Genomic DNA, 26,747 nt, shown 5'->3' with positions numbered 1-26,747 from the left:
AATTCGTTTGTTCATGAACCGTTCACGAACTTGGCTCGATAATACATTCATGAACATAGATAATGCATTCATTAACATACTCGATTATAATATATATATATATACACACACACACACACACAAAAGTATTGAACGTTTTTTAAATCTGCCACCATGCCATTATAGACTTCATAGTCTAAAAATTGGAGTACTCAATTTTTAAACTTGTTACTAGCCTGCCACCAGTACCCATCACCCATGTGATCCACACACCCTTTTTCTCATCAGCCCACATTCATCATAGTCCAAAAACTTAGGCTGTCTCAGTCTGAATATCCACGTGATGCACTGATACACAACAAAAATTGAAACCCACTTCTCACTCTTCAATTCTCAGATCTGAGATCTCATATTCATGATTTTACCATTTGACTGAAGAAATTGACTCACCTCCGAGGGTCACTCATGTTTTTGGCTCTCAAGATGAGTTTATTTGCTTGATTACTTCCCTATCCCTTTAGCAAAAATAGGTGGAAAGATCCGTTGCAGAATCATTGATTTTGTGTCCGAATCAGGGGGTCAAACAGGGAATCTTACTTTCTCAATTTCTCTGCTCACACAACTGGTTCGGTTGCTCGTTTTGCCCGACAACAATGCCGATCATCTTCTTTGTAAGTCAATTTTTTTTACTTCGTTTATCTTTTCTCTCAAATATCTTTACATAAAATAGGTGTTTATTCTTACTGATTTGTTATTTTTTATTTTTTTTGTTTTATCTCTTCATTTATTGAACCTTTATGTATAAATTTACAATTTTTTTTTTTCTTTGAAAGAGTTAGGGTTTTTTCTTTTTAAGAAAATTTGAACGTATCTCTCAATTTCTTTATTAAATAGTCTGAAAATTCTTCTATTCATAGTTTCTCTTTTGCAAAAAAAAAATTATAGTTTCTCTTTATTAACTCTAAATTGTTTGATGTTGCATATTCTTGATGCTACATTAGAATGTCTGAAAATATGCAAAATGAGACTCCAATCATTAATATTGAGGGTAATGAGGCTGATGAGCTGAGCAAAGCATTTGAAAAAGCCAAAAGGAAGAGAACATCTCTTGTTTGGAAAGAGTTTGAGGATGTTATTCTTGCGGATGGTTCTTTAAAGGCAAGATGCATCTATTGCAAAGCTCGACTCTAAAAAAATGACAAGGGTTCTACCACTCAATTTCATCGACACTTGAATGTTTGTCCACATTGCCAACTATTTGATAAGAGGCAAAAGATACTGTCAGCAAACAAGCTTGGGTCCAAAGGGGAAGGAAATCTTACAAATTTCAAGTATAACCATACAAGAGTTAGGGAAGTTGCAGCTCATATGGTCTTTGTGCATGAATATCCATTTAATATGATGGAGCATGAGTTGTTTAATGAATTTATGAGAACTGCAGCTCCATATTATCAAAAGATTTCACGCACCACATTGAAAAATGATTGCATGGCTACTTATGAATTTGAAAAGATAAGATTGAAAGGATTTTTAAAGGATGTCAACAGAGTTAGCCTCAGGGAGATTGCTGAAGATCTGAACAACAAATTGGATATATGGTCATTACATGCCACTTCGTTGATTTTGATTGGAAGCTACAAATATGTATTTTGAGCTGTTGTGACGTGCCTCCTCCACACACTGGACTCGTCATATATGATGTTATTTCTCAGTGTTTAATTGATTGGGGAATTGAAAACAAAGTGTCAAGTATAACATTTAACAATGCAACTAACAATGATGCAGTTGTGAGGATTTTAAAAGACAACTTTTGTTTGAAAGACGGACTTTTCTTAAGTGGAAAGATATTTCATGTACGATGTTGTGCACACATATTAAACCTTATTGTGCAGGATGGGTTGGATGAAAGTCCACTGTCATTGAGAACATTCGTGAGAGTGTGAAGTACTTGAAAGCGTCAAAGGCACGTCTATTGAAGTTTGCAGAAATTGTGAAACAACTACAGCCAGCTGAAAAAAAATAGATTTTAGATGTTCCAACATGTTGGGATTCAACTTATGAAATGTTAGCTACAACAATAAAGTATAAGGAAGTTTTTCCAAGGTATCATGATAGGGATCCAAGTTACCGGTGGTTGCCATCTTTTGTTGACTGAGAGAGAGCGGAAGAAGTGTGTAAGTTTTTAGGAGTGTTTGAATATGTCATAAAAATTATATCAGGAAGTGACTATCCAACATCAAACTTAATTATGACTGAAATTTTGAGGGTAAAATAATTATTGGATCAAAAGTCTATTAATAAAAATATTTATATTCAAGCAATGGCTGATAGGATAAAGAAGAAGTTTGACAAGTATTGGGGTGATTGTAATTTCCTCATGGCCATTGGTGCTATTTTGGATCCAAGATACAAGATGAAGCTGATTGAATTTTGATTTCCTAAGATCTACAATGAGATTGAAGCATCTAAACACATCACCTCAATTCGTGAGGCGTTATATGAAATCTTCAACGATTATGTTACTAATTATTCTTCAAGTAACAACATAGAAAGTCTGTATGTGAAAGCTCAAGAGGGTGGTTCTAGTGATGGTGGGATTGGTACTTCGGAGGGAAATAGCAACTCAAGTGGCAAAAATGAGTTTGATCTATTTGTTAGAAGAACTGAAAATATTCAACCTACAAAATCGGACTTGATATATATCTTGAAGGCGGTGTCTTCATTTGTAATGGGAATTCAGCTTCACACTTTTATGCTTTAGAATGGTTGAAGGCTAACAACCTCAAGTTTCGCATTTTGTCAAAGATGGCAAGTGATATCCTGTCCATTCCCATCACTACAGTAGCTTCAGAATCTGCCTTCAGCGTTGGAGGTAGAGTTATTGATACTTATTGTTCGTCTTTGTCTACAAAAACTATACAAGCTTTAGTTTGTGGTGCAGATTGGGTGCGTAATTTTTATGGAATAAAAAAATTGGCAAAAATAAGTGCCTATTGGTCCTTTTTTATTGTTTACTTCATTTTTTTTTTTTTTTTTGGTTATATCATTTGATAAGTCTAACAATATATCGCTTCTTAATGTAGAGTGAAAAAGGTACTGGAGCTGTTATTGAATTACCAATCCCAAAATGACAAGTTGCAGGTACTTACATGCTCATTATATATATGTCCATATCCCTATAATTGGTATAAAATGGTTTAAGTGAGATATAATTCAATGTGCAGGTTGAAGTTTTTTTGCTAGAAGACTTTTTGGTACTTTTGAATGAAGGGAAATTATTTTTTTTGCAAAGTTAAATCATTTTTCCCTTGCTAAAATCAGAAGTTAATGAATGTTAATATAATTGGACAAAATATAAACTTTTATTTATGGTTGGGTACTATTGTACATTTGTTGTTGGTTTCTATGTGTTTTGCCCCAGCTGGGAAAATGGCTATCTATTTTTTTGGGATGTCTCTTTTGGTTCGCTGGTAAGAAACATGCTAGTCTATTCAAAATTATTTCTCAATACTTGTGCTTCTAAACAGACTACAATGAATGAAATTTGATGCCCATTGTTTATCACTGTATTCTGCAGGGAATTGGTAGTTTTGGTTGTAGTAAGATTGGCTTCTTGAGGTGGCTTTTTTGGTTATCCATGTGCTGCTCCTAAGACTGCCGGTGGTTATCTTTTGTAATGACTATCCACTTCTTTTGGTTCATTGGTAAGAATTGTATGAGTTTATTTTAAAAAAATCTTCAACTTCTAAAGAAGTCATATTTTATGGGAAAAAAAAAATTGATTTACTTATTCTTGCAGATTGTAAGATATTGGTAGGGGTATGATTTGAGCTTATAGTTGGCAAGGGTATGGCTAACAGGTTCATGGTGCAGAGAAATGCCCTTCTTAATACTTCTAATGTTACCTTATGCCCAGCAGGTTCACGATGTATAGGGGGATGGCTCTTTAAATACTTGTAATGTTACTTTTCTAATATGTAAGAAAATGCTTGGGGTATGCTCTGGCTATAATTGTGCTGAATTGTTTCTTTGTATGATTCCATTTTACGTAATATATAGCTTTGCTTAATATTTTTATTTAAGATATTTACGTCAATTAGGTTTGATAAGATTTGATATTATTCATTGCTTTGCAAATGGAAATAAGAAACTTTTATTTGTATTATATTTACATTTTATAATAAAATTATATTACCTACCAAAATAATTAAAATAAAATAGAATGAAAGAAAAAAGGTTGTTTGTATTAATTTTTAAAGGCCATTTTGAAAATAATCAATCTCAAGCCGAGCTTGAACGAGCTCAAGCTTGAACGAGCTATCAAACCAGGCTCTAACGAGCTATCAAGCCGAGCTCGAACTTCATTAATAATGGACGAGTCGAGCTTGAGCACTACCAAATGAGCTCGAGTCGAGCTTGAGCCGAGTTCGAGCACTATAGTTTCATGATCGAGCCAAGCTCAAACAAGACCTTACTCGGCTTGGCTCGGCTCGTTTGCAACCTTAATTGCCATCAGTTTTCTCTCGCATCTCTTCTCTCTCTAGCTTGCTGTGGTTTGGCCCATTTGGGTTGTGTTTGCTGAAGTGCACAAGTCAATCCTGATCGAAGTGTTGTCACGGAAAAAAACAAAAAATTGGTAAGGCTCAAGTTAAAACGATGTCGTCTTCTAAAGGGTAAACTGGTCTTTCAATTTTTTGGGCGTCGACAACTGACGTGGTGGGGTAAAATGCAACAAATTCATAGTTCAGGGGGGGTTTTGTAGTTCAGGGGGTTAGTTGCAATTTGCCAATAGTTTAGTGGTTTTTTTTGCACTTTTTCCTTTAAAATATGTCCCTTGCAATCTCGTAACATTTTGGTACATGAGTTTCCCCGCTAAATCCAAATGATTAAAAATATATATAAATAAATATTAAATATTAGTAATAAAATATTGGGCTAATTTCATAAAACCCCATTACTTTCAAATTTTGATCATAAACCCCAAACATATTTCATAAAATTCCCCACACTTTAAAAAGTGATCACATTGCCCCAATATCCATATCCGACCCGTTAACTAGCTACCAAAGGACAAATTTGACCTTACTATTATTTAATGTTATATTTAAAACTTAAAATATTTTTTAAAAGTACAAAAATACCCATATTTAACACTTTCACTCCATCCATACTCTCTCTATCTGCAACCCAACTCATTCTCCCCTATTTTTCTCTCTCTAAAACAAACACAACAAAGGGTTAGTGGTTCACCCCGTCTTCTCTCTCTCTTCAATTTAACCTTGATTTGAAGATCCAACAGCATAAAACCCTAAGATGGTGGTGTGTCATCTCCATCGCGATATAAAGGACATGCAAGACCTTCTGTTTGTTGTCGGCAACGGCGGTGTCCAAGGGTTAGTTTCAATTATGTTGGCCTTGAAATTGAATACATGGGTTTGTTCCCCTTCTCTCTATACAAAAACTTGGTCGGAATCATGAAGTGGGTCTCATCACCGTCAGAACTAGAGCGTTTAAGCTCTCTGTTTTGGGTCGCTATTTGTTCGGTGTTTTGCCGGAGTTGGGTTTCCGTTGTAAAGCTCATCTCGGTGCTCACGGTTCTATTCACCGTGGAAGTATGGCTACAGTTACGGAGGAATAACCATGAATGGCTACTGAAGGTTTGGTCATCTTCATACTCGTGATTATCGTGACTGATCGGTTGATCAACTATACATCAATTTTCGCAATAGCACGAATCATTGTAAAATAGGGCTATTGGTCGGGTAAGTCGAACCACTGGGACTGCACTAATCTATGGCAACCTAAGTGTCTAGAGTCATTTTAGAGTGATAAGGGGTGTTCATAGAGGGTTTGTTTTGTTTGTCACTAAACTAGGAATTCAAATGTGCATAAAACAATAGTGCTAGTAAATGAGAGTTAGAGATAATAAAAGGGGAAACTAGGGAAGTGAATCCACCTACGCCCTAAATACATGCTAAATCAAGACTAAATTGGGGATAAACACTATATAAGCAATGATCAAGAATTATGTAGCAACACATAGTTGCTTCATAACCAATAAAAAGTTCATGAGATTAAAACAAGAATGGTCTATCAAAAGACAACACATTTGGACTACCTAGACTAGGGTGTAGTATCAAATACATTAACTTAAGCAAAAGACCATCAAGCATTCAATCAAATGATGAAGCACATGAAGGTAAGAATCAAGCATAGTCCATCAAAGGAGGTACCTAAGCAATGGAATATCAAGTTTCAAAATCAACATGCCTTGAAAACCATTCATAGTTAATATCTTCATTGTCACTATAAAAATAAAAGCAATAAGACTAATGTAAGAATCATCAAGACAAGCTAAATAACTCACATCAATCATTTAAACATGAATATTCATTACAAGAAGTAATAAGCTCTTAAACTATGAAAAGACCAAAGTTTATACATTATAATCCCCAAAATAGAACCTAATCTAGAACATGAACAAAAGGGGAGGCTTCATCACCTCCCTAGATAGAGGTTTAGCTCTCCATTGATACAAAAATGGAAGAAGAAGAAGAAGAATACCACTTCATTTTCGAGCTCTACTGTAGCACTCAAGAACACTCTCCTCCTTGCTCTCTTCTCTCCCCTCTATCTTGCCAAAATTCCAGCCTCCTAATGTGTGGCCTTTGGTAGCCTTTTATTCTCCAACAAAACCCTCTCTCTCCTCCAAGGAACACCTCCAACCACTTCATAAAGAAGGAAGATGGCATTGAGGAAACCAATGTGCAAGTGGCTGAAATTGAGCCATTTCCGAGTGCAATCTGCCTGATTTTCGAGCACTCGAAAAGTGGTCTCGAGCACTCTAAATTAGTGTAATGTGCAACATGCTCTTCTTGCTCAGCGCTGACATACTTTGGTAAAACTGCTATAACTTTGTGCCCTGAACTCTGAATGATGATCTGTTTGAAGATTTGGAGAGCTGATTCAGTGCTTTAAAAACTTTATGTTTTGATGAAGACCCAATTCTCAAGTCTGGTTGGTCGAAAATGGGGAGAAAGGCAGTACTTCAGTGCTGCCAGGCAGTTCTGCGCACCTCTGTTAAGAAGATCATAACTCTCTGCTCCGAACTCCGAATGATTAACCGCTTGAAGATTTGGAAAGCTGATTCAGAGATCTAAATCTTTCATGTTATGATGGAAGTCCAGTTCTTGAGTTTGCTAGGTCGAAAATGGCGACAAAAGTCAAGATCACTGCTGCCAGAAATTCAGAAATGGCACCCTTTTTGTTCAAAATTCCACAAGGCATCATTTTTGCTTCCTTTTTGTACTTTAACCTGAAAATGCATAAAAACATGCAAATGGAGTTAATCTACATAAAATAATCAATAAATGGACTTTGTTAATGTAATTTAGGGCGCTTGAATATACAGTATTCAGCGCTTATCACACCCCCAAACTTACATTTTGCTAGTCCCTTAGCAAAACCAAAATGCAAAGCTCAATGGAATGAAAACATGGGAATACTATTACAAAAATATTCACCATGGCAAATATAAACATAAACATAGCTCAAATACAACTTGAAACAGATAAAGAGCTGGAGACGGGATCATTGGGAAGACTACCTTGCATATATGAAGCATTGATACAAAAATTGGGAACAACCATTTCAACATGCATGCATCAACATCATAGTCCATATAAATAATTCAATTGTCATCTCTTAAATGGAAATAACTCAAACTCCAGTGAAAGTGAATTGGATTCTCAACATGCGGCTTTTACTTTCTTTTCCAATTCCACAGCACAAGTTTTCAAATCATTGAATTCCCCTTTAAATGAGGTCCCTAAGGCATGATTTTATTTACAAGACAACTTTTGTTGCTTGTTGACAATTTATTGCAACTCATAAGCGAAACATAGAATGGTTGTGCAATGCTGAAGTCCCTTAAGCTTTCTAACCAACCTATGTAGCAAGCGTTAGGCCAACAGCTCCCAAACCAGATGGCTTTAGGGTGTTAAGTGTAGAGACACTCTTAGGGCTTAATAGCTCAAGTTGGAAAGGCTACGAACTCCAACGAACCATGTTTATTACAATTTTTTTTTTGAATGACCCTGCAATGTTTAAGTCCCTTAAGCTTTCTAACCAACCTTTGTAGCAAGCGTTAGGCCAACAACTCCCAAACCAGACGGCTTTATGGTGCTAAGTGTAGAGACACTCCTAGGGCTTAATAGCTCGAGTTGGAAAGGCTACGAACGTCAACTGGTCAAATTTATTTATTTATTTTTTTTTATTTTTATTTTTTTAATAGAAACATGCCAAAGGTATCCATCTATCAGGTTCATCAAATCAGATTAACTAGGCCAAGGTCAAGGTCAATCAAGTTGCATGCCTCACAGTTAAGTTTCCAATGTGCATCTGTGCATTGTGAAGCTTATAAGAGTGTAAATCCAGCAAGAATCTAATTGAGGCATTTATACAGACTATATTGTATTTGCATGATCACATCAAATTCAAATTTCTTTATTTTCAAAAATTTCTCAATTGCTTCTATACACAAGGTATTAAACATATACTTTGTCTCCGACAAGTTCCAAGTTACACTATCATTGCTTTACAAAAATATGATACCAAAACTATGCCAAGAATGCTTTGATGCACCCCCAAACTTAAACTACATAGTGTCCTCAATGTGGGACATGGATGTAAGTTAGAGACAAAAATGACAAAGAGTAAAAAAAAAAAAAGAACAACAATACCCAGGGGGAGGAAACGACATCTTAATACAAAACCCCCCAAACTTGAATTGGACTGCGCAACCTGGAGAGCATCATGAAGAACAAAAAGAAACAACCACAAACAGCATTAATAGCACAAGCATAAATATAGAAAAAGAATGTACCGAAAGTTAACAGAACAGAAAGAATTTGCATTGTAAAAAGAGTTTACATGATTACAAAAAGAGCTGTACAGGGATCATGTCTACTAGAGCAACCTATACATAGCAAATTCTTACAGTTCAAAAGGAAAACAAAAGATACAAGAGAAATAGGTACATATGAAACAAAAAGATAAAGTCCAACACTTGCAACAAGCTACGGTCCAGAGGGTAAACGGGCGAGGATGGAATGGAGGAGAGATTGAGTCTTACGCCGTTCAGCGGAGGCCAAACGACGTTCCTCAGTGGCGACACGACAGTCTTCAGCAGCAAGACGACGATCTTCTTCAGCACGTGAAGAAGTCTCACACAGAGTCCGAGTGTACGCGGACAAAGAATTCTCAAAACGATCCAGTCGCTCATGAATACCGGCAAAGTTAGCCCGGATGAAAGCCTGGTCTTGGTGAGAGTCGACCGGAGGCTCTACCCTTGCAGTGGCTGCTGCGGTGGAAGCATCCTCAAAAGGAGGAGGAGGTGGAGTGAGGATGAACATGGGGGCAGCAGGCTGAGGGGTACTAGAATGGCTAAGAACATTGATCCACCGGCGCTGGGTAAAAATTTTAATCTTTTCGCCTTTTGGTTCATGGGGATGAACAATGAAACCCTTGGGCTGAAGGAGCCGAGTGATGAAAAACGGCAAAGGCAATTTTCGATTTTCAACTCGCGGAACCCATGCATTACGAGCATCATGCCAAAACTTCATAAATGTGGTCCAAATGAGCTCTGGGATGGAGAACCATTGGCCTTGGTCCATGGCATATAAGGCTTGCAAAAGGAGGCCCCAACGCTCGGTGCTATGCACCAAAGGGCAGACATTGTGCTTGAAGACAGTGTCAATGAACCACAGGCGTTCCGGAAGATTGGTTTTGCAGATAAAAGACCGGGGCCTAGTAGGATCGTCAACAGTGCAAATGGCAGCGGCAATCTGCTCCACAGTTAATGTATCCGGCTCCTCATATAAAGGGAGATTCTCACGATTGACAATGTCATCGGGGCACTCAATGGGGCAACCAGAAACTTGAATGATGTCAGTCATAGTGAAAGCATAGGTGGTGCCATCAATGGATGTAGTGAGAGAAATGGGTGGCTCTTCAGGGCATTGGAGATTCTGGTAGAAGAGGCGCACTACACGGGGGTAGGCAACCCTAGCAAGGGGTGCGCAAATGTGCTGCAGACGTCGGTTAGTCAATTCGGCGACAGCCCACGAAGTAGTGGGTAGAATGTCAAAGGCATCCGTGAGCGGAAATGAGAGTTCGTAGTTGAGGTGTTTGCGATCCTAAGGATCACGTGGTCACTCACGATTGACAGCACGGGCACCCGAAGAGGGTCGAGGAGGGCGAGAAGAACCGGCACGAGACATTTAGAGAGGTGGACTTGGTTGAGGACTTTCAGCGAGCACCTGGCGTGCACCACAAAAGAGAGAATGGGAAGATGAGTGGGAGGGATGAAGAAAACCAAAAATTTTTGACAATCAAACCAAGCTCTAGCATAGAGCACTCAGCAACCACAAACAACACAACCTCCACAATGCATTCCCATCCTCCGTATAACAGAAATAAAGGCAAGGAATTGAGAAAAAAAAAGAAGCTCACATACCTTGCGAAGAAGAAAAAGAATGGAGGCACATGGAGTGAATGCATGCATGAATGAGAGGGAAAACGGGGAAGGTGGGGTGGAAGGGAGAGAGGGTTGTATGTGGTGGGTGGCCAAAGGTGAGGGGTTAGAGGGAGAGATTAAGAGGGAGGCCGAGAGGTGAGGGGGAAGGAGATTGAGTTGGTGGTTGTGAGGTGAAGGGGATGGTGAAGGTGGTTTGGTTGAGAGGGTTGAAGAAAGGTGGATGGTGAAGGAGGTTTGGTTAAGAGGGTTGTGGGGGTTTAAAAGAGATGAGGGAGCTTGGGTCGAGAGAGAGAGGTTGTGTGGTTTTAAAAGAGAGAGGGAAGCTTGGTTCGAGCACTCGAAGAGTGTCTTCGAGTGCTCGAAATTGGGGCAGTGGCCTCGGCTGAGGATGGGGCATGGTGCTCTACACTTCGAGCACTCGAAATGGGACTTCGAGTGCTCGAAGTCTTGGCAGTGAGGTTTGCTGTGGCATGAGAGGTGGTGGTGTGTGAAGTGGGGGTTGGTTGGTTGTTGGGGGCAGGCATGGGGTTGGTTGCATGGGTTTGAGGGTGGTTTGGTTATGGAGGTGAGGTGGCTTGGCATGGAGGCATGCATGAGGTGGTGGGTTTGGAAGTTGGTGGTCGAGAGTGATGGAGGCTGGGTTGGTGAGGAGGGTGGTTGGTGTTTGCATGGATGGGGTTGGTTGTGTGGGGTGGAAGTGCATGGTGTGAAGAGTGGTGGTGAGTTGGTGGTAGAGTGAATGGTGAAGATGGTTGGAGAGGAGGAAGAAAGGTGGTAAGGTTGGGGTGTAGAAGGAGGTGTGGGTTGTGTTGTTTGATAATTGGGTTGTGGAGAGAGAGAGAGTTGGTGAGGGAGTTTGGTTTGAGCTGCCGAGAGTGAGGGTGGTGGATGGTGGGTTGGTGAGGATGATGTCAGGATGGTGAGGTGGGGTTGAGGTTGGGATGGGTTTGCATGCAAGAGTTGCATGCTTGGTTGGGGAGGTGTGGGTGGTTTTGCATGCATGGGCATGCATGGTTGTGGGTTGAGAGGAGATGGAGGGGCATGCATGCTGGAGGTTTGAGGTTGGTTGATGCTTGGTGGGCATGGTTGATTGCTTGCATGGTGAAGCTTTGGTGGGTGAGATGCCGAGAGTTGGGAGCTTGGAGTGAGGAGAGAGAAAAGGTGGAGGAGGTGAAGTTGGGTTTGCATGGGGTGGTGAGGTTTTAGGGTGAGGAAAGAGAAGTGCCGAGAGGTGAGGGTTGCAGATTCGAGTGCTCGAACTGAACCTGCGAGCACTCGAATTGAAGGCAGTGTCTCGGGTTGTGATGCATGAAGTGTTCGAGCACTTGAAAATGGACTTCGAGTGCGTGAAATGGAGACAGTAGCCTCAGGATGATGTGCTGACATTGGTGTGCAGCTGCGAGCACTCTAACTTAGATCTTGAATGCTCAAAATTAGGACAGTAGGCTAGAAAGGAGCACAGAAAGCTGGAATTTTGAGCATCATAGAAGTTGAATTTTTCATCTGACATGGATGCATGGATGCATGCAAATTTTTTCAATTTTTTTTTTTTAATTATTTTTATGCATGTATGAATGCAAAATTTAAACCTTACATTATGAGTGACCAACCGAGCACTTATGCATACATATCTTAGGCATACATATTGTAGAATGCAAACATTTTTTTCATTCTCATACATGCATGCATGCAAAATTTAAACCTTAAAAATTTATTTATTTATTTATTTTGTTATTCTTATGCATGCAGGAATCCATTCTTATGCATTGAATGCAAAATTTTTCATCATGGATGTATGCATGAATTTTTTTATTCGTATGTATTGTGAATGCATGCAAAATTACTATGCATAGATAGACTGTGTATACATGATGCAATTTGCAATTTGCCTGGATGCATTGTCATGGAAATTTTTTTTTTCTTTAATGATGCATGCATGAATTTCAATTGCATGGAAAAATTTCCAACTTGTACAACATCACACATAGCATGGATGAATGAAATTTCTGGAGAAAATTTTTAAAACTTTGTAAATTCATTCCAATGTAATGCATGGATGGAATATTTTTGGAAAAATTGTCAAACTTTGCAACATCTTGCTAATGCATTGATTAAATTGGAAAAATTTTCAAACTATGAGAGGCTATGCATGTGAGTGCCATGTCGAAAGTCTGAGAAAATTGCCTGATAGAGCCGGAAACTTCCGGGAATGAAAATAAGAGTTGAGAAGGTCTAAGAAGCCGGTCTAAAATTGTGGAACACAACTGAAGAGCATTCCAGAAAAAATCAAATTTTTGGCTTTTCGAAACCATTTCCCAGAAAATTGCAAGGCTCAGGCAATGGAAAGGAGGTAGGGAAGCTTGGAACATCGAAAGAATTTATTCCCTTGCTTTGCTAAATTTAATGTCGATAGCTAGACGAAGTTAGAGCTGGCACTAATCCTCATAAATTGGGTCCGTCAAGAGGACTTCCTCAACTTTTCGGGTTGGGATTGTGCCATCAATGCAAGGCTTAAGCCGTTGGCCATTAACCTTGAAGAGTGATCCTTTTGCAGGATCATGAAGTTCGATTGCTCCATGAGGAAAGACAGTAGTGACAATGTATGGACCATCCCATCTTGACCGGAGTTTACCGGGAAAGAGTTTCAAGCGGGAATTGAAAAGCCAGACCTTTTGTCCCGGTGCAAAAGACTTCTTGACGATGTGTTTGTCATGAAAAGCTTTAGTCCTTGCCTTGTAAATTTTTGCGCTTTCATACGCGTCATTACGCAATTCCTCATGTTCATTTAATAGCAACGCACGATTAGAGCCGGCTTGTTTGAGATCAAAATTGAACCTTTTTATGGCCCAATAAGCACGGTGCTCTAATTCTACCGGGAGATGACATGCTTTGCCAAAGATAAGTCGATATGGTGACATGCCAATGGGTGTCTTATAAGCTATCCGGTAAGCCCAAAGCGCATCATTTAGCCTTATTGACCAATCTTTGCAGTCCGGTCTAACCGTTTTTTCCAAAATATGCTTAATCTCCCGGTTAGAAATCTCTACTTGACCACTCGTTTGAGGGTGGTAAGGTGTAGCAACCTTATGAATGACGGAATACCTAGCAAGGACGGATTTTAGATAACGATTTCGGAAATGAGATCCGCCATCACTAATGATTGCTCGGGGCGTACCAAAACGACTAAGGATGTGAGACTGAATGAAATGGATCACGACTTTATGATCATCGGTTTTGGTAGCCTCGGCTTCAACCCATTTAGACACATAATCCACCGCTACAAGGATGTACTCATAGCCATAAGAAGATGGAAATGGTCCCATGAAGTCAATCCCCCACACATCAAAAATTTCAACAATTAAAATGTTGGTGAGGGGCATCATGTCTCTTCGGGACATGGATCCAAGTTTTTGACATCGTTCACACGATTTGTAAAAATTGTATGCATCCCAAAACAAGGTAGGCTAAAAGAATCTGCTTTGAAGAACTTTATTAGCGGTCTTTTTGGCACTAAAATGGCCTCCACAAGCAAGAGTATGGCAAAAATTTAGAATGCTTGTGGCCTCGGTTTCAGGAATGCATCGCCGTATGATTTGGTCCGGGCAATACTTGAATTGTTCCGGATCTTCCCAAAAGAAATGCTTGACTTGGGAGAAAAACCGGTCCCTCTCTTATTTGGACCAATGAGCTGGAATTTTGCCAATCGCAAGATAATTGACAATATCCGCAAACCATGGAAGAGTAGAATGTGAAACTTGAAGAAGTTGCTCATCAGGAAAGGAATCACGGATGGCTGCGAATTCTGAAGATTTCTCAAGAAGTAAGCGAGAGAGATGATCGGCGACAACATTGTCGGTCCCTTTTCTGTCCCGGATGTCAATGTCAAACTCTTGAAGTAAGAGGATCCATCGAATTAAACGGGGTTTTGTCTCTTTTTTCGCTAACAAATGACTAAGAGCGGCATGATCTGAAAAGACGATGACCTTGGAGCCAAGAAGATAAGAGTGAAATTTATCCAAGGCGTACACCACAGCTAGCAATTCTTTTTCAGTGGTGGTGTAGTTCAATTGGGCATCGCAGAGAGTTTTGCTAGCATAATAAATGACATGCGGAAGTTTATCCACACGTTGGCCCAAAACCGCCCCTAATGCATAGTCAGATGCATCACACATGATCTCAAAGGGAAGAGACCAATTAGGGGGTTTCATGATTGGGGCGGAGGAGAAGAGAATGCGAAGTTTGATGAAAGCTTCCATGCAAGCGTCATCAAAATTGAACGGAACATCCTTGGCTAAGAGATTACACAAGGGCCGTGAGATTTTGCTAAAATCTTTGATGAAGCGACGATAGAATCCGACATGGCCAAGAAAAGAACGGATTTGACGGACGGAATTCGGAGGAGGAAGATTAGAGATTAACTCAACTTTTGCCTTGTCTACCTCGATTCCCCGCTTAGAAATGACATGTCCTAAAACAATGCCTTCTTGGACCATGAAGTGGCTTTTCTCCCAACTTAGAATGAGATTCGTCTCTTTGCATCTTTGGAGCACAAGAGATAAATTTTTGAGACACGAGTCAAAGGAGGAGCCAAATACGGAAAAATCGTCCATGAAAACTTCCAAGAACCTTTCAACCATATCGGAGAATATGGACATCATGCACCTTTGGAACGTTGCCGGTGCATTGCATAGACCAAAAGGCATGCGTCGATAGGCAAAAGTACCAAAGGGACATGTGAATGTTGTTTTCTCTTGATCTTGGGGGGCGATTGCCACTTGGTTATAGCCGGAATAACCATCAAGAAAACAATAGAAGCTTTGGCCGGCTAACCTTTCTAGGATTTGATCAATAAATGGGAGTGGGAAATGATCCTTCCTAGTTGATGAATTGAGTTTCTGATAGTCAATGCACACACGCCACCCGGTGGTGGTTCGTTGTGGCACGAGCTCACCCGCTGAATTTTCAACAACGGTGAGCCCGGATTTCTTGGGGACAACTTGTGTGGGGCTCACCCACTTGCTATTAGAGATAGGATAGATGATTCCCGCATCTAGCAATTTGATCACCTCTTTCATGACCACTTCCTTCATATTTGGATTTAACCGGCGCTGGACCTCTCTAGTAGGCTTTGCGTCATCCTCCATATGAATGCGGTGCATACAAATGGAGGGGTCAATTCCTTTCAAATCTGCCACTGTCCAACCAATAGCTTCTTTATGCTCTTGGAGCACCGCTAAAAGGTTGGTCTCTTGGTCTTTTTGAAGGTCCGAGGCAATAATGACCGGAAGGGTTTGCTTTGGACCAAGGAACACATACTTGAGATGGGCCGGGAGCGGCTTAAGCTCAAGTTGTGGCGGAGATAACAATGATGGGACCGGAGGAGTGGTGGAAAGTTGAGGAAGTGGTTCTTTTGGAATTTTCTAAGGAGGTACATCCATGATAGCACTAATATTAAGCAAGGAATTGACTTCTTGAATGGCTTGATCAACATCAAAGTTTGAGAAGTCAAAATGGGACATGCAAGTTTCAAGAGGATCTTTGCTTAGAATGAAGGGGAGAGATTCTTCGACCACTTCATCAATGACATCCACAAGAAAACAATCATCCTCATTGGAGGGATGTTAAGTTGCATGAAAGATGTGGAGTTTGACTTGCATGTTTCCAAAAGCAATGTCCATCACCCCGGTTCGGCAATTAATTGATGCATTAGCCGTGGCTAAAAATGGCCTACCAAGGATCACGGGAATGTGCTTTTTTGGGTCATAGACCGGTTCCATATCAAGAACCACAAAATCTACCGGGAAGTAGAATTTGTCCACTTTGATGATAACGTCCTCGAGAATACCTCGTGGATGCTTGACCGATCTATCGGCAAGTTGCAAAACCACGGAAGTCGGCTTAAGATCTCCCAAACCAAGTTGTAGGTAAACTGAGTATGGAATTAAATTCACACTAGCTCCTAAGTTAAGGAAGGCCCTCTCGATTTTGCTGTCACCAATGACGCAAGAGATTGTGGGTGCACCCGGATCCTTATACTTCGGGGGAGTGCTGTGCTGAATGATAGCACTAACATTTTCAGTCAACCTCACTTTTTTTGGCAAATGATTTTTAGAAGTGCGCTTTTGAGTGCACAAATCTTTGAGAAATTTTGCATAGGGAGGGATTTGCTTGATAGCATCCAAGGGGGGCAAGTTAATCTTCACTTGCTTGAAAACTTCCCACATGTCTTGAATTTTACAATTCTTGTTCCCAAAATGTGTCGACTCTTGAAGACGTTGAGGAAACGGAGCTTTTGGCTCATAAGTAGTTTCCATATTTGGGGTGACATGTGTGGGATTTCCGTGAATGGTATTTGGACAAGAATTTGGATTAGAAGAGCTTGAATTTGGATTTTTCAAAGGAGAAACTTCCTCGCTTTTGTCTCCATCGACCTTGTTGTCAACCACTCTACCACTCCGAAGGGTGGTGATAGCTTGAACTTGTTCATGAGTCGGCCCACTTGGAGGAGGGGTTTCGTCAATCACATGCATTCCTCTAGGATTTTCAAAAGGTTGAGAGGGAAGCTTGCCCTTGTCCTTTTGAAGCAATTGATTCACCGAGTTAGCTATTTGGCCCACTTGATTTTCGAGATTAGCTATGGATTGAGTATGAGAGTGAACCATTTGGAGAGTAGGCTGCAAGGATGTCAAGAGTTGCTTGTTGGCATCCATTATTTGCTTATTTAATGATTCCATCATTTGCTTGTTTGCAGCTACTATCTCGTCAGTTGGACACATAGGAGGTTGATTGGAGACATTTGGATTGTAAGGAGGACGGTAGCTTGAAGAGGCTTGGAAAGGTCTACCTTGATATTGAGAAGAGGGCTGATTTTGCCGCCCTTGGTTTTGGAATTGGGAATTTTGTGGGGCTTGTTGCTGCCACGAGAAATTCGGATGATCTCATCAACCCGGATTGTAGGTGTTGGAATATGGATTGTTCCCGGGCCGCGAGAACATGGCATTAGCTTGCTCTTGGTTGGAATTGGGAAATTGCTCCGGTGTGGGGCAATCTTCCGAGAGATGGAATGGACTAGTACACGAAGCACAAACTGAACTTGCTGAATTTTGAGACAACGAAGGAGGAAGATGTGGTGCCATCAATTGGTAGAATTTATGAGTGATGGTATCCACTTGAGATGATTCCCCCCTTATTGATTTTGGTTGACAAGGGTTGGTGTTGTTTGGAGTGGTTGAGGTTGGAGCCCTACGAGAATTGTGTTGAAGTGAATTTTCACTCAAATTCTCAAGTAAGGTCCAAGCCTCATCCGCATTCTTGGACATGAACATCCCACCACACGAAGAGTCAATCATGAATCTATGGGGAAGCAGAGCCGTACCCGAGCGTTACTCAAACTCATGTGAGACGGTTCATTTGGAGTAATATTATTTGCCGGTTTGGTGTTCTAAGGTCAATCGTCATGGATAATGGGACCAACCTTGACAGTAAGCAAGTAAGAGGGTTGTTGGAGGAACATGGAATTAATCAAAAGCTGGCGGCAGTAAGTCACCCCCAGGCCAATGGACAGGCGAAAATCACAAATAGAACAATCTTTGCTTGTATCAAGAAGAAGCTTGAAGAAAAGAAAGGAAAATGGTTAGATGAACTGCCGAACGTCCTATGGGCTTACAGAACGACCCCAATGCGACCGACCAGAGAAAGCCCATTTACCATGGCGTATGGTACCGAGGCAGTTATACCGGTCGAGCACTTGGTTTCGACTGTTCGAAGCTTGGCATGGAACCGAGAGCATAATGACAGTATGTTGAGGTTTAACCTCGATTTGTTGGAGGAAAAAAGAGATGCAGCGGCGGTAAGGCTCGCATCCTAGCAGCAGACGCTTGCGAATAGCCATAACAAAAAAGTAAAGCACAGAGACTTTGCACCGGGTGATCTGGTTCTGAAAAAGAAGGTAGGGATAGTCAAAAAGATGATGCCACCATGGGAAGGTCCATACAGAATTGCAAAAGCCAAAGGAAAGGGGGCATATACCTTAGAGACCATGGCCGGAAGGCTGATTAACAAGCCTTGGAATGCTACTTCTCTGAAGAGGTATTATCAATAAAAAGTTGAGTTTCAATATTGAATTTTGTTCATTTTCAATTGAATACAGGCGAATGTACAAGTTTCTGAGATTTATAAAAATAATATTCCTCTTTAAGAGGTTGATTAAGTAAAAATAGCAAAGCCAAGTGGCAAGTGGCATTCTAACTGAGCGCCAGACACTTAAGCAAAGAAGTGGCAGTGGCACTATGAGCCGAACGCCAAACACTTACTAAGAAATAAAAAGCCAAGTGGCAAGTGGCATTCTAGCCGACCGCCAGGCACCTAAGCAAAGTAAGTGGCAGCTGGCACTATGAGCCGAACGCCAAAAACTTGCCAAAAGAAATAAAAGAATGAAAGTGGCAGCTGGCACTATGAGCCGAACGCCAAACACTTGCTAAGAAATAAAAAGCCAAGTGGCAAGTGGCATTCTAGCCGAGCGCCAGACACATAAGCAAATTAAGTGGCAGTTGGCACTATGAGCCGAATGCCAAAAACTTGCCAAAAGAAATAAAAGAATGAAAGTGGCAATTGGCATTCTAGCCGAGCGCTAGGCACTTAAGCAAAGTAAGTGGCAACTGGCACTATGAGCCGAACGCCAAACACTTGCTAAGAAGTACAAAGCCAAGCGGCAAGTGGCATTCTAGCCGAGCGCCAGGCACTTGCTAAGAAATAAAAAGCCAAGTAGCAAGTGGCATTCTAGCAGAGCGCCAGACACTTAAGCAAAGTAAGTGGCAGCTGGCACCATGAGCCGAACGCCAAAAACTTGCCAAAAGAAATAAAAGAATGAAAGTGGCAAGTGACATTCTAGCTGAGCGCCACCGCTTAGCAAAGTAAGTGGCCTTCGGCACCAGGAACCGAACGCCAACCACTGACATACAGGGAAGAACCAGACCAAATCATTAAATCAAAGAATTTACAGAAAGAGTTTGATCAGAAGTCGACCATCTCATTAATAATAAAGTTTAAAGAGTTACAAAAACGATGAGGTATACAGATGGCAAAAATACAAAAGAAGGAAAGTCAATACATCAAAAAGGTTCTAACTAAGAAGCGTTTGGCTCGTCAGCTTTTTGATGATGTTGGACGGTCTCCTCATCATTGTTGGTGTCACCATCCTCACGAGGAGGAGAGTCGAGATGAATGACAGAATCGTTCTGTTGAGTCCTACCCTCAATAGCGTTGGAAGAATCATTCCGTTGAGGGTTATCTTCAGCGGCAGTAACAGATGGAGTCACGGTGGACAGAGGAAGAATGTCCAAAGTCAGAGCAGCAGAAGGAGTAGGAGTGATCTGGGAAGAGGCAATCTCTTGGCACTCATCAAATATGCCCTCAGCAGCGGTGGAGTCTGGATCGGCATAAATACCCGAAGGGTCAATCTCCAACTCCATGTTAACATCATCAGGGGTAGAACCAGTCTGACCCTCACCCGGAACACGATCAGCATAACCCTTTCGGAACCCCTGAGCATATCTGAGGGCCCCAACTCTGGAAAACCGAGCATGTAGAGCTAGCATACCACCATTTACCCTACTAATGGTGTCGAGTAAAGCATTGCACTCGTCCAAAGCCCTTTTCTCAAAGGCCATCTGAGCGGATTGCTCATCACTCAGAAGGCGTAGCAGTTCTTCCTTTTCAGCCTTAAGGGACTCCAGCTCGGTATGCCAGACGCTCTTCTCGAGCTGCAATGCATTCCTCTCATCCTGAAGAGAGTCGATCTCCTTCCTCAGCGAGTCCCTCTCCTTTTCAACCTTACCAAGCTGAACCATCAACCCGGTCTTCTGAGCAGCCAAAGCATCGTTCTCCTTGTTCGCTGCATTAAGGCTGTCAGAGAACGTACGAACCTTGGCGTTCATAAGCTCAACCTGTTTTTGCATAGCCATCATCCCGTACAGGGTCTGAAGAGATATACAGGACAACTAGTTAAGCCGAACAGATGGTTAGAAGAAACTAAGTGTAAAGACTGTATAAAGATTTATTGATTAAGAGGCAGAAGTTACCTCCATGGCAGATAAGGGAAATCGGCTGAACACTTCCTTCTGAGATAGACCCTTGGCTACCTCAATGTCCTTGGGAGTCCACATGCTCCTGTAGTATGCCATAGCGGTCTAACCATCCTTGAACATAGTCTCGTTCGATTTTACAGACGATCCGTTTGTTCGAATGAAGCGAGGGTTCCATGGTGCCGTTCCCGAGGTTGAGGCGTGCCCAGAAAGGGTAGGAGGCCTAGTCTGAGAAGGCCTTACTAGAGGTAGCACATTCGGCCCTAACCCTCTGTGACAAAGGAGGATCATCGAGGCTGAGGGCACTATCAGGCTGGTGCCTTTTTCCTCTTGCCTTTTCCCGTGCGGAAGCATTAGTAGAACTGGGAGGATTGTTGACAGAGGGGGTCACGTTCGAACTGGCGGTCACTGTGTTGGAGATCGGGTCAGTAGCCGTCACGATCAGATCGGTGGAAGGAGTGGTATCAGAAAAGGTAGCAGAGGAAGATGCCGAAGCTGGTGAAGAATTTGCTGCAGGGGTGATAACAGGCCTGTGGGCAGTTATCCTCCTGCCAAAGGAAGGGATCTAGAGTTGACTCATTGTCTTGCCGAGGGCTGAGAGAGCAAGGAGGTTGTCTGAAGTGAGGAGGTCCAAGTAGGAGGGAACGTTGGTCAGAACGTATTGCTTCAGGTAGTTAGCCCTATCCCTGCACACACTGTAGCTCAAATCATCACAAGGAATGCCTAAGGAACGGCACAAGAAAGTACAAAAACGGGGAATGCAAATCTCGCAAGGACAGTCACTCTTATGGGTTTTGTATTTCTTGTAAGAAGAGACAGAGCACTCTCCAAAAGTGCTCGGGATAGGGAAATCCTCCACAGCTGGAGGAAACCAGGCTCCCCTAACCCCAATTATATCTTTCTTCCAACCCTTCTTGGATTTGATTTTATCTGTGCAGATGGACCTCTTCTCAATGGGGAAAAAGTGGTAAAACGGTTCATCAGTTCTGATCTTGCTAACCTTGTAGCAGAGGAGAAGATCTATGAGGTCCAGATTTAGACCTCTGTCACGGATCAGAAGTAGTATAACAGACAAAATCCTAAGGAAATTTGGGTTTACTTGCAAAGGCGAAAGTTTCAGTTTGTTGAAAACGTAGCAAAAGAAGGGATGCAAAGGGAACCTAAGGAGGTTAAGATGAAGGTGAGAAAACAGAACCTCGCCGGGAAGAAGGCCAGCACTGGTTCTGATATTCACCTCTCTAGGGTAATTTCTAATTTGTATATCGTTAGGGAGGTGAAGTTTCATGCGAAGAGCATCTAGATCTACAGTCATGGTGAGAATGAATGAAGATTTTAAGGAAGAGAAAAAGGTCTTCCGAAAGAAAAATGCAAATGAAACTAACCTTAGAAAGTGAGAACGACAAAGAGTACTGCAAGGTCGCTGGAAGGAGGATCTTTTGCAAGAAATCGCCGGAGAAGATTCGAACAACAGAAAGTGAGATGGAGACGGTAAAGGGAATCGATGGAACATCTATGAGGCTTATAAAGATAAGGTGGGCCCGAGGGCTGATGAGTCAGGATAGCGAGGAGTTTTTTGAATCTTGAAACGCCGACCCCCAAATCTAACCGTCCATTCTCCCACGCGATCTTCTCGAGCCGTCAGGTCATGATTAGCAGCCTCTAATAATTACCCCCTAATCAATAGGGAGTAATTATGGGGGCAGTTGAGGATGCAATAAGTAGCATGGGCCGGTTATAGCTCGTTGGCATTGGATCGGGTCAAACAATTGAAGTATGGCCCATGCAAAAGCACCACGGAATGGGCCGAGCTTGGAGGATCCACTGAAGAAGATCAAGCCCATTGGAAAGTCAGGCCCAAAAGGAAGAAAACCCTTGAATAGGAGCCTTATGTAATCAGTTAGTTAGAATATTTGTAATGGTCTATAAATAGACCATTACAGGTGGATAAGAGGGGGATATTTTTTAGAAGAGGGAAAAATTTTCTATTGAAGTTTAAGAATTTTCTAGAGAGAGAAAGGAGAATGAATTTCTTGCATCTTCAACATCATCACACGTTGTTGTTGTCTATTCATCTTCTCTCCTCAGAGCAAACTGATATGAAGATCGCCGTCACCGTCACCTAACGTTGTTAATCTCGACGTCCTCTTCATCATCATTTTGCCGGCTCAACACGCTATCACAACCATCACCACGTCGTCTCTTGTCGTAACTCCACTTACCACTAAATCCGCTAAGCTCAAACCCAGTTTAGTCCGGCGAGTAGAGGCTTAGTCATACCACAAAAATGGAGAAAAACTCCAGTTTTTGGCAATTGCACGGCGGGCAGTAAGGACTGAATACTTCAGGTACGGCGTATCACACTGATTCCGCCTATCCATCCTCCTAGTCTACGGTTTCTCCTTACTCACCTATCTGATTTGAGCTGCGGTGGTGGACAGCAGTGAATACGCCGGGACTGTCGATGATGGACAGAACGGTGGTGGGTCTTGAACTGAGAAGAAATCTAGAGAGAGAGGAACAGGTCGCCGACAGAGACTAATGGCGGTGAAGCGGCGGGATTGAACCGAGAGTCGCCGGCGAAATAGAGAACAAATCTATGCTCTGAACTATGATGGAGGAGGACCTTGGCTGAGGATGATCTGACCGGCGAGGGGAACTTCAGTGGTGGCACTAAAATGGCGGCGACAGACAAGGGTCTGAGCCACGATGGTGGATAGCGGCGTATCACGCCGATTCTACCTATTTGTCCTCCTAGTTTACGGTTTCTCCTTGCCCACTGGTAAGTTCCGTCCGAGCATAATTAAAACTTCGCCGTTTATCACCGATCAGTGACTGCTCGTAGTTTGTCATTACTTTTCATCTGCATCGACATCGCATGCTTGCCGGCAAGTTCAGTCCCCGTCAGGCTTGGTAATACAGAGGCTAAACAGAATATATTAATTTTTTGACAGCTATGCAGCCACGTAGATTCTGCCAAAGGGGTTGGCCAAATCCTTCGGTGTGATGTATTAGTTGATGATCTTTTAAATTAAAATGAGTTAATGATCATTTAATGGCATCTAAGAATATACCGTATTAGTTGATGATCTTTTAAATTAAAATGAGTTAATGATCATTTAATGGCATATAAGAATATACTGTATTAGTTAATGATCATTTAAATATATGACTTAATGTTGATAAATTGAAATTTTAACTATTAGGCCATGGTTAAAAAATAATAATATTGGACTATTTAAAAAAATTATAACCCGTGGATCCAATTCGATCTGATATTCCACGGATCGGTGGCGAATTCATATTTTCCCAATTCATGATCCGGACCACTCTTAGTTTTTATTATCCTTTTTAAAAGAAAAAAATTGAGGAGAAATAAAAAAAAATGGAATAAAATGTTACTCTTTTTAATAAGATTTTGTTAATATTAAATTTGCCCTTAATTTTTTTTTTTTTAGAGAGTTGGGATATTATCCTGAAGTGAATCTATGTAGCATTGATGTGGCTACTTTCAAATTAAAAGGTCCATTATGCAATTGAAAAAAAAATAAAAAAATTACAAAACCCTAATATTAACTTATTCTCCATATCCATCATTAGAGCACAAAGCCTAGAAATAGCTATCCATTCATCTCCTTCCTTTTGTCTTTGACTGACATCAACACTTGGAATTTACACAGATTTTTTTGTTTACATTTTGGGTAAATTTGTGGGTTTAGGTTAAAAAATTTGATTTTTTTTTTTTCTTCAAACTTTTGAATAGTCATATTTAAATTGGATGTATATAATTCTACAATTTGTGAATTTAGATTAAAATTAAGGATTTTTTCTTTTACTTTTGTTTTTTGGAAAACTCAGATTTTATAGAACTTGTAAGCGGGAAATGGATATGAAATTTATTAATAAAGTAATTTCTATATAAAATAAGGAAATATAAACGTGACTAAAAAAATAATTTCTATACAAAGATAAGCAAATAAAAACGTGACTAAAAATAAGGAAATAAAAACGTGACTAAAAAAATAATTTTTATCATTTTTTTTATAAAAGACAAAATATATTAAAAAAATATATAGTTGTAAATTTATTAAAATAACTTATTTTTTATTTTCTCCAAACATAATTACTATCATTTTTCTAATTTACCAAACATGATAATACTGTCATCTCCTTTTATTTGTTTATTTTTTTATATCTAATTTTATCATTTATTTATTTTCAACTGTACTAAACATAGCTTTAGTGTTTACTTTGATAAAATTTAAAATTAAGTTCTTGTTATATAGATATACACTTGTTGTGGGCTCCACAAATTTATTAAGTCATACATGTAATCATAGTCTTTATGGCTTACAAAGAAAGATTGCTATGGAAGCGTACTGAAGAAGCCATTATTGAAGCCTATAAAAGGCATTGGGCATGTACAATTTTGAAATGAAAAAAATCTGAAGTCTCATTCTCTCTGTCTCTCTGTTCGTCCTCTCTCTCTTTCTCTCTGAGTCTCTTTGTTTGTCCTCTCTCTCTCCGTTCATTATTCTCTCGCTATATATTTACACATACACATATATTTATTACACGTTATCAGCACGACACTCAACCCATTTGAGATTTAAAGAAGAAGCTTTCTCTCCCTCTTTCTATCCCAACTATATATCTATTTTGTGATATTAGTTTTGATAGATTGTTGGGTTGGTTTGCTTTATCGGATAAAATAATATTTCTGACTCCAAAGGGTAAGGAACTGTTAATTATGGATTATTATTCATAAAATAAATTTGTTCACTTAAATGATATATGTGCTTACACTATGGTCGGTTCTACCATCTTTATTATTTAATGATTTATAGGCCGCTTTTACCGCTTTTTTTTTACTAATTTATTTACTATGGCTGGATTTACCACCTTTATTATTTAAATAATTTATATTATGTTATTATCTCATTTAATGTCATTTTATTTTATATACTATACTAAATTATATTTTTATACTGTTGTCACATCTAGTTATTTTGAAAATGTCAAATTTGACAAAGCTGGAATTCGTGGCCCTGGATATTTCTGGCAAAAATTATTTATCATGGATTCTGGATGCTTAGATCCATTTGAATGCCATGGGCCTTAGAGACACAATTAAAGAAAAGAATGATGCATCATTGCAAGATAAAGCAAAGGCCATGATTTTTCTCCGGCGCCATATTAGTGAGGAACTGAAAAATGAATACCTCACTGAAAGAGATCCACTTTGTTTGTGGAACAATTTGAAAGACAGATATGATCATCAAAAAACAGTTATCCTCCCAAAGGCCAGGGCTGATTGGCTGCAACTGAGGTTGCAAGATTTCAAAACTGTGGCTGAATATAACTCTGCCCTATTCAAAATCAGCTCTACATTGAAATTATGTGGTGATACTGTTACTGATGAACTTCTGCTAGAAAAAACATTCACCACATTTCAGGCCTCGAATGTACTCTTGCAACAACAATATCGAGAGCGTAGATTTAAAAAATATTCAGAGCTGATATCATGTTTGCTTGTGGCAGAACAAAATAATGAACTTTTATTGAGAAACCACCAGTCCCGTCCAACTGGATCGACACCGATCCCAGAAACATATGTTGCCTCATCCCGTGGTCGTGGACGCGGACGTGGACGTGGTCGTGGTGGTAGAAATGAATATGGTCGTGGCAAAAATAACTACCACAATAATGAATATGGTCGTGGTAGAAATCATTCTTATTATCGTGAAGGATATCAATCCTCACATTTTCGCAATCAGAGATCCACACCATATCCTCAAAGGAAAGATCATAATGAAACGAGACAAGTAAAAGGAAAGGATGTGGCTCAACCTTCCAAGGCTCATGATAATACTTGCTATCGGTGTGGCATGATAGGGCATTGGCAAAGTATTTGTCGTACACCGAAGCATCTGGCTGATCTGTATCAAGCCTCAATAAAAGAAAAGGGAAAACAAAAGAAAATGAATTTCCTTGATCATGATGAGCCAATTGACACCACAAATCTGGAAATGAATTTCATTAATCATGATGAGCCAGTTAACATCACCAATCTGGATGTATCAGATTTTTTTGATGATCGTGATGGAAGGATAGACTTCCTGATTGGTGATGGAAATGTCCACACCAGTTAA

General features: G+C 40.4%; 1 protein-coding gene and 1 long non-coding RNA gene across 3 annotated transcripts; both read left to right on the top strand.

Annotated features, from left to right (window-relative positions):
• The first annotated feature begins 164 nt into the window (after window positions 1-164).
• LOC132273884 (uncharacterized) lies at window positions 165-4,056 on the top strand. Of its 2 annotated transcripts, XR_009470294.1 has the most exons (6): window positions 165-650; window positions 981-2,851; window positions 3,063-3,120; window positions 3,204-3,449; window positions 3,557-3,683; window positions 3,779-4,056. It is a non-coding gene; the product is annotated as an uncharacterized LOC132273884 (long non-coding RNA). The 2 variants fall into 2 exon arrangements; XR_009470293.1 differs by lacking the exon at window positions 981-2,851 and having other exon boundaries at window positions 186-650.
• Window positions 4,057-25,706: 21,650 nt separating this feature from the next.
• On the top strand, window positions 25,707-26,747 carry LOC132272596 (uncharacterized). Its single transcript, XM_059773712.1, has 2 exons — window positions 25,707-26,088; window positions 26,137-26,747. Exons 1-2 carry the CDS (start codon window positions 25,707-25,709, stop codon window positions 26,745-26,747), a joined length of 993 nt encoding a protein of 330 aa, XP_059629695.1.

The sequence above is a fragment of the Cornus florida genome, unplaced genomic scaffold (genome assembly GCF_030987335.1).
Source record: "Cornus florida cultivar Cherokee Brave unplaced genomic scaffold, ASM3098733v1 CherokeeBrave_3.0.0_Hap2_Chr09, whole genome shotgun sequence".
NCBI lineage: Eukaryota > Viridiplantae > Streptophyta > Magnoliopsida > Cornales > Cornaceae > Cornus > Cornus florida.
Note: the sequence above shows the minus strand (reverse complement) of the source record. Positions and strands in the feature narration are given on the sequence as shown.

Coding starts and splice junctions, on each gene's coding strand:
- LOC132272596 (XM_059773712.1), top strand. CDS start 25,707: ATGGGCCTTAGAGACACAATTAAAGAAAAGAATGATGCATCATTGCAA. Junction 26,089..26,136: donor GCAACAACAATATCGAGAGC/GTAGATTTAAAA, acceptor TGCTTGTGGCAG/AACAAAATAATGAACTTTTA.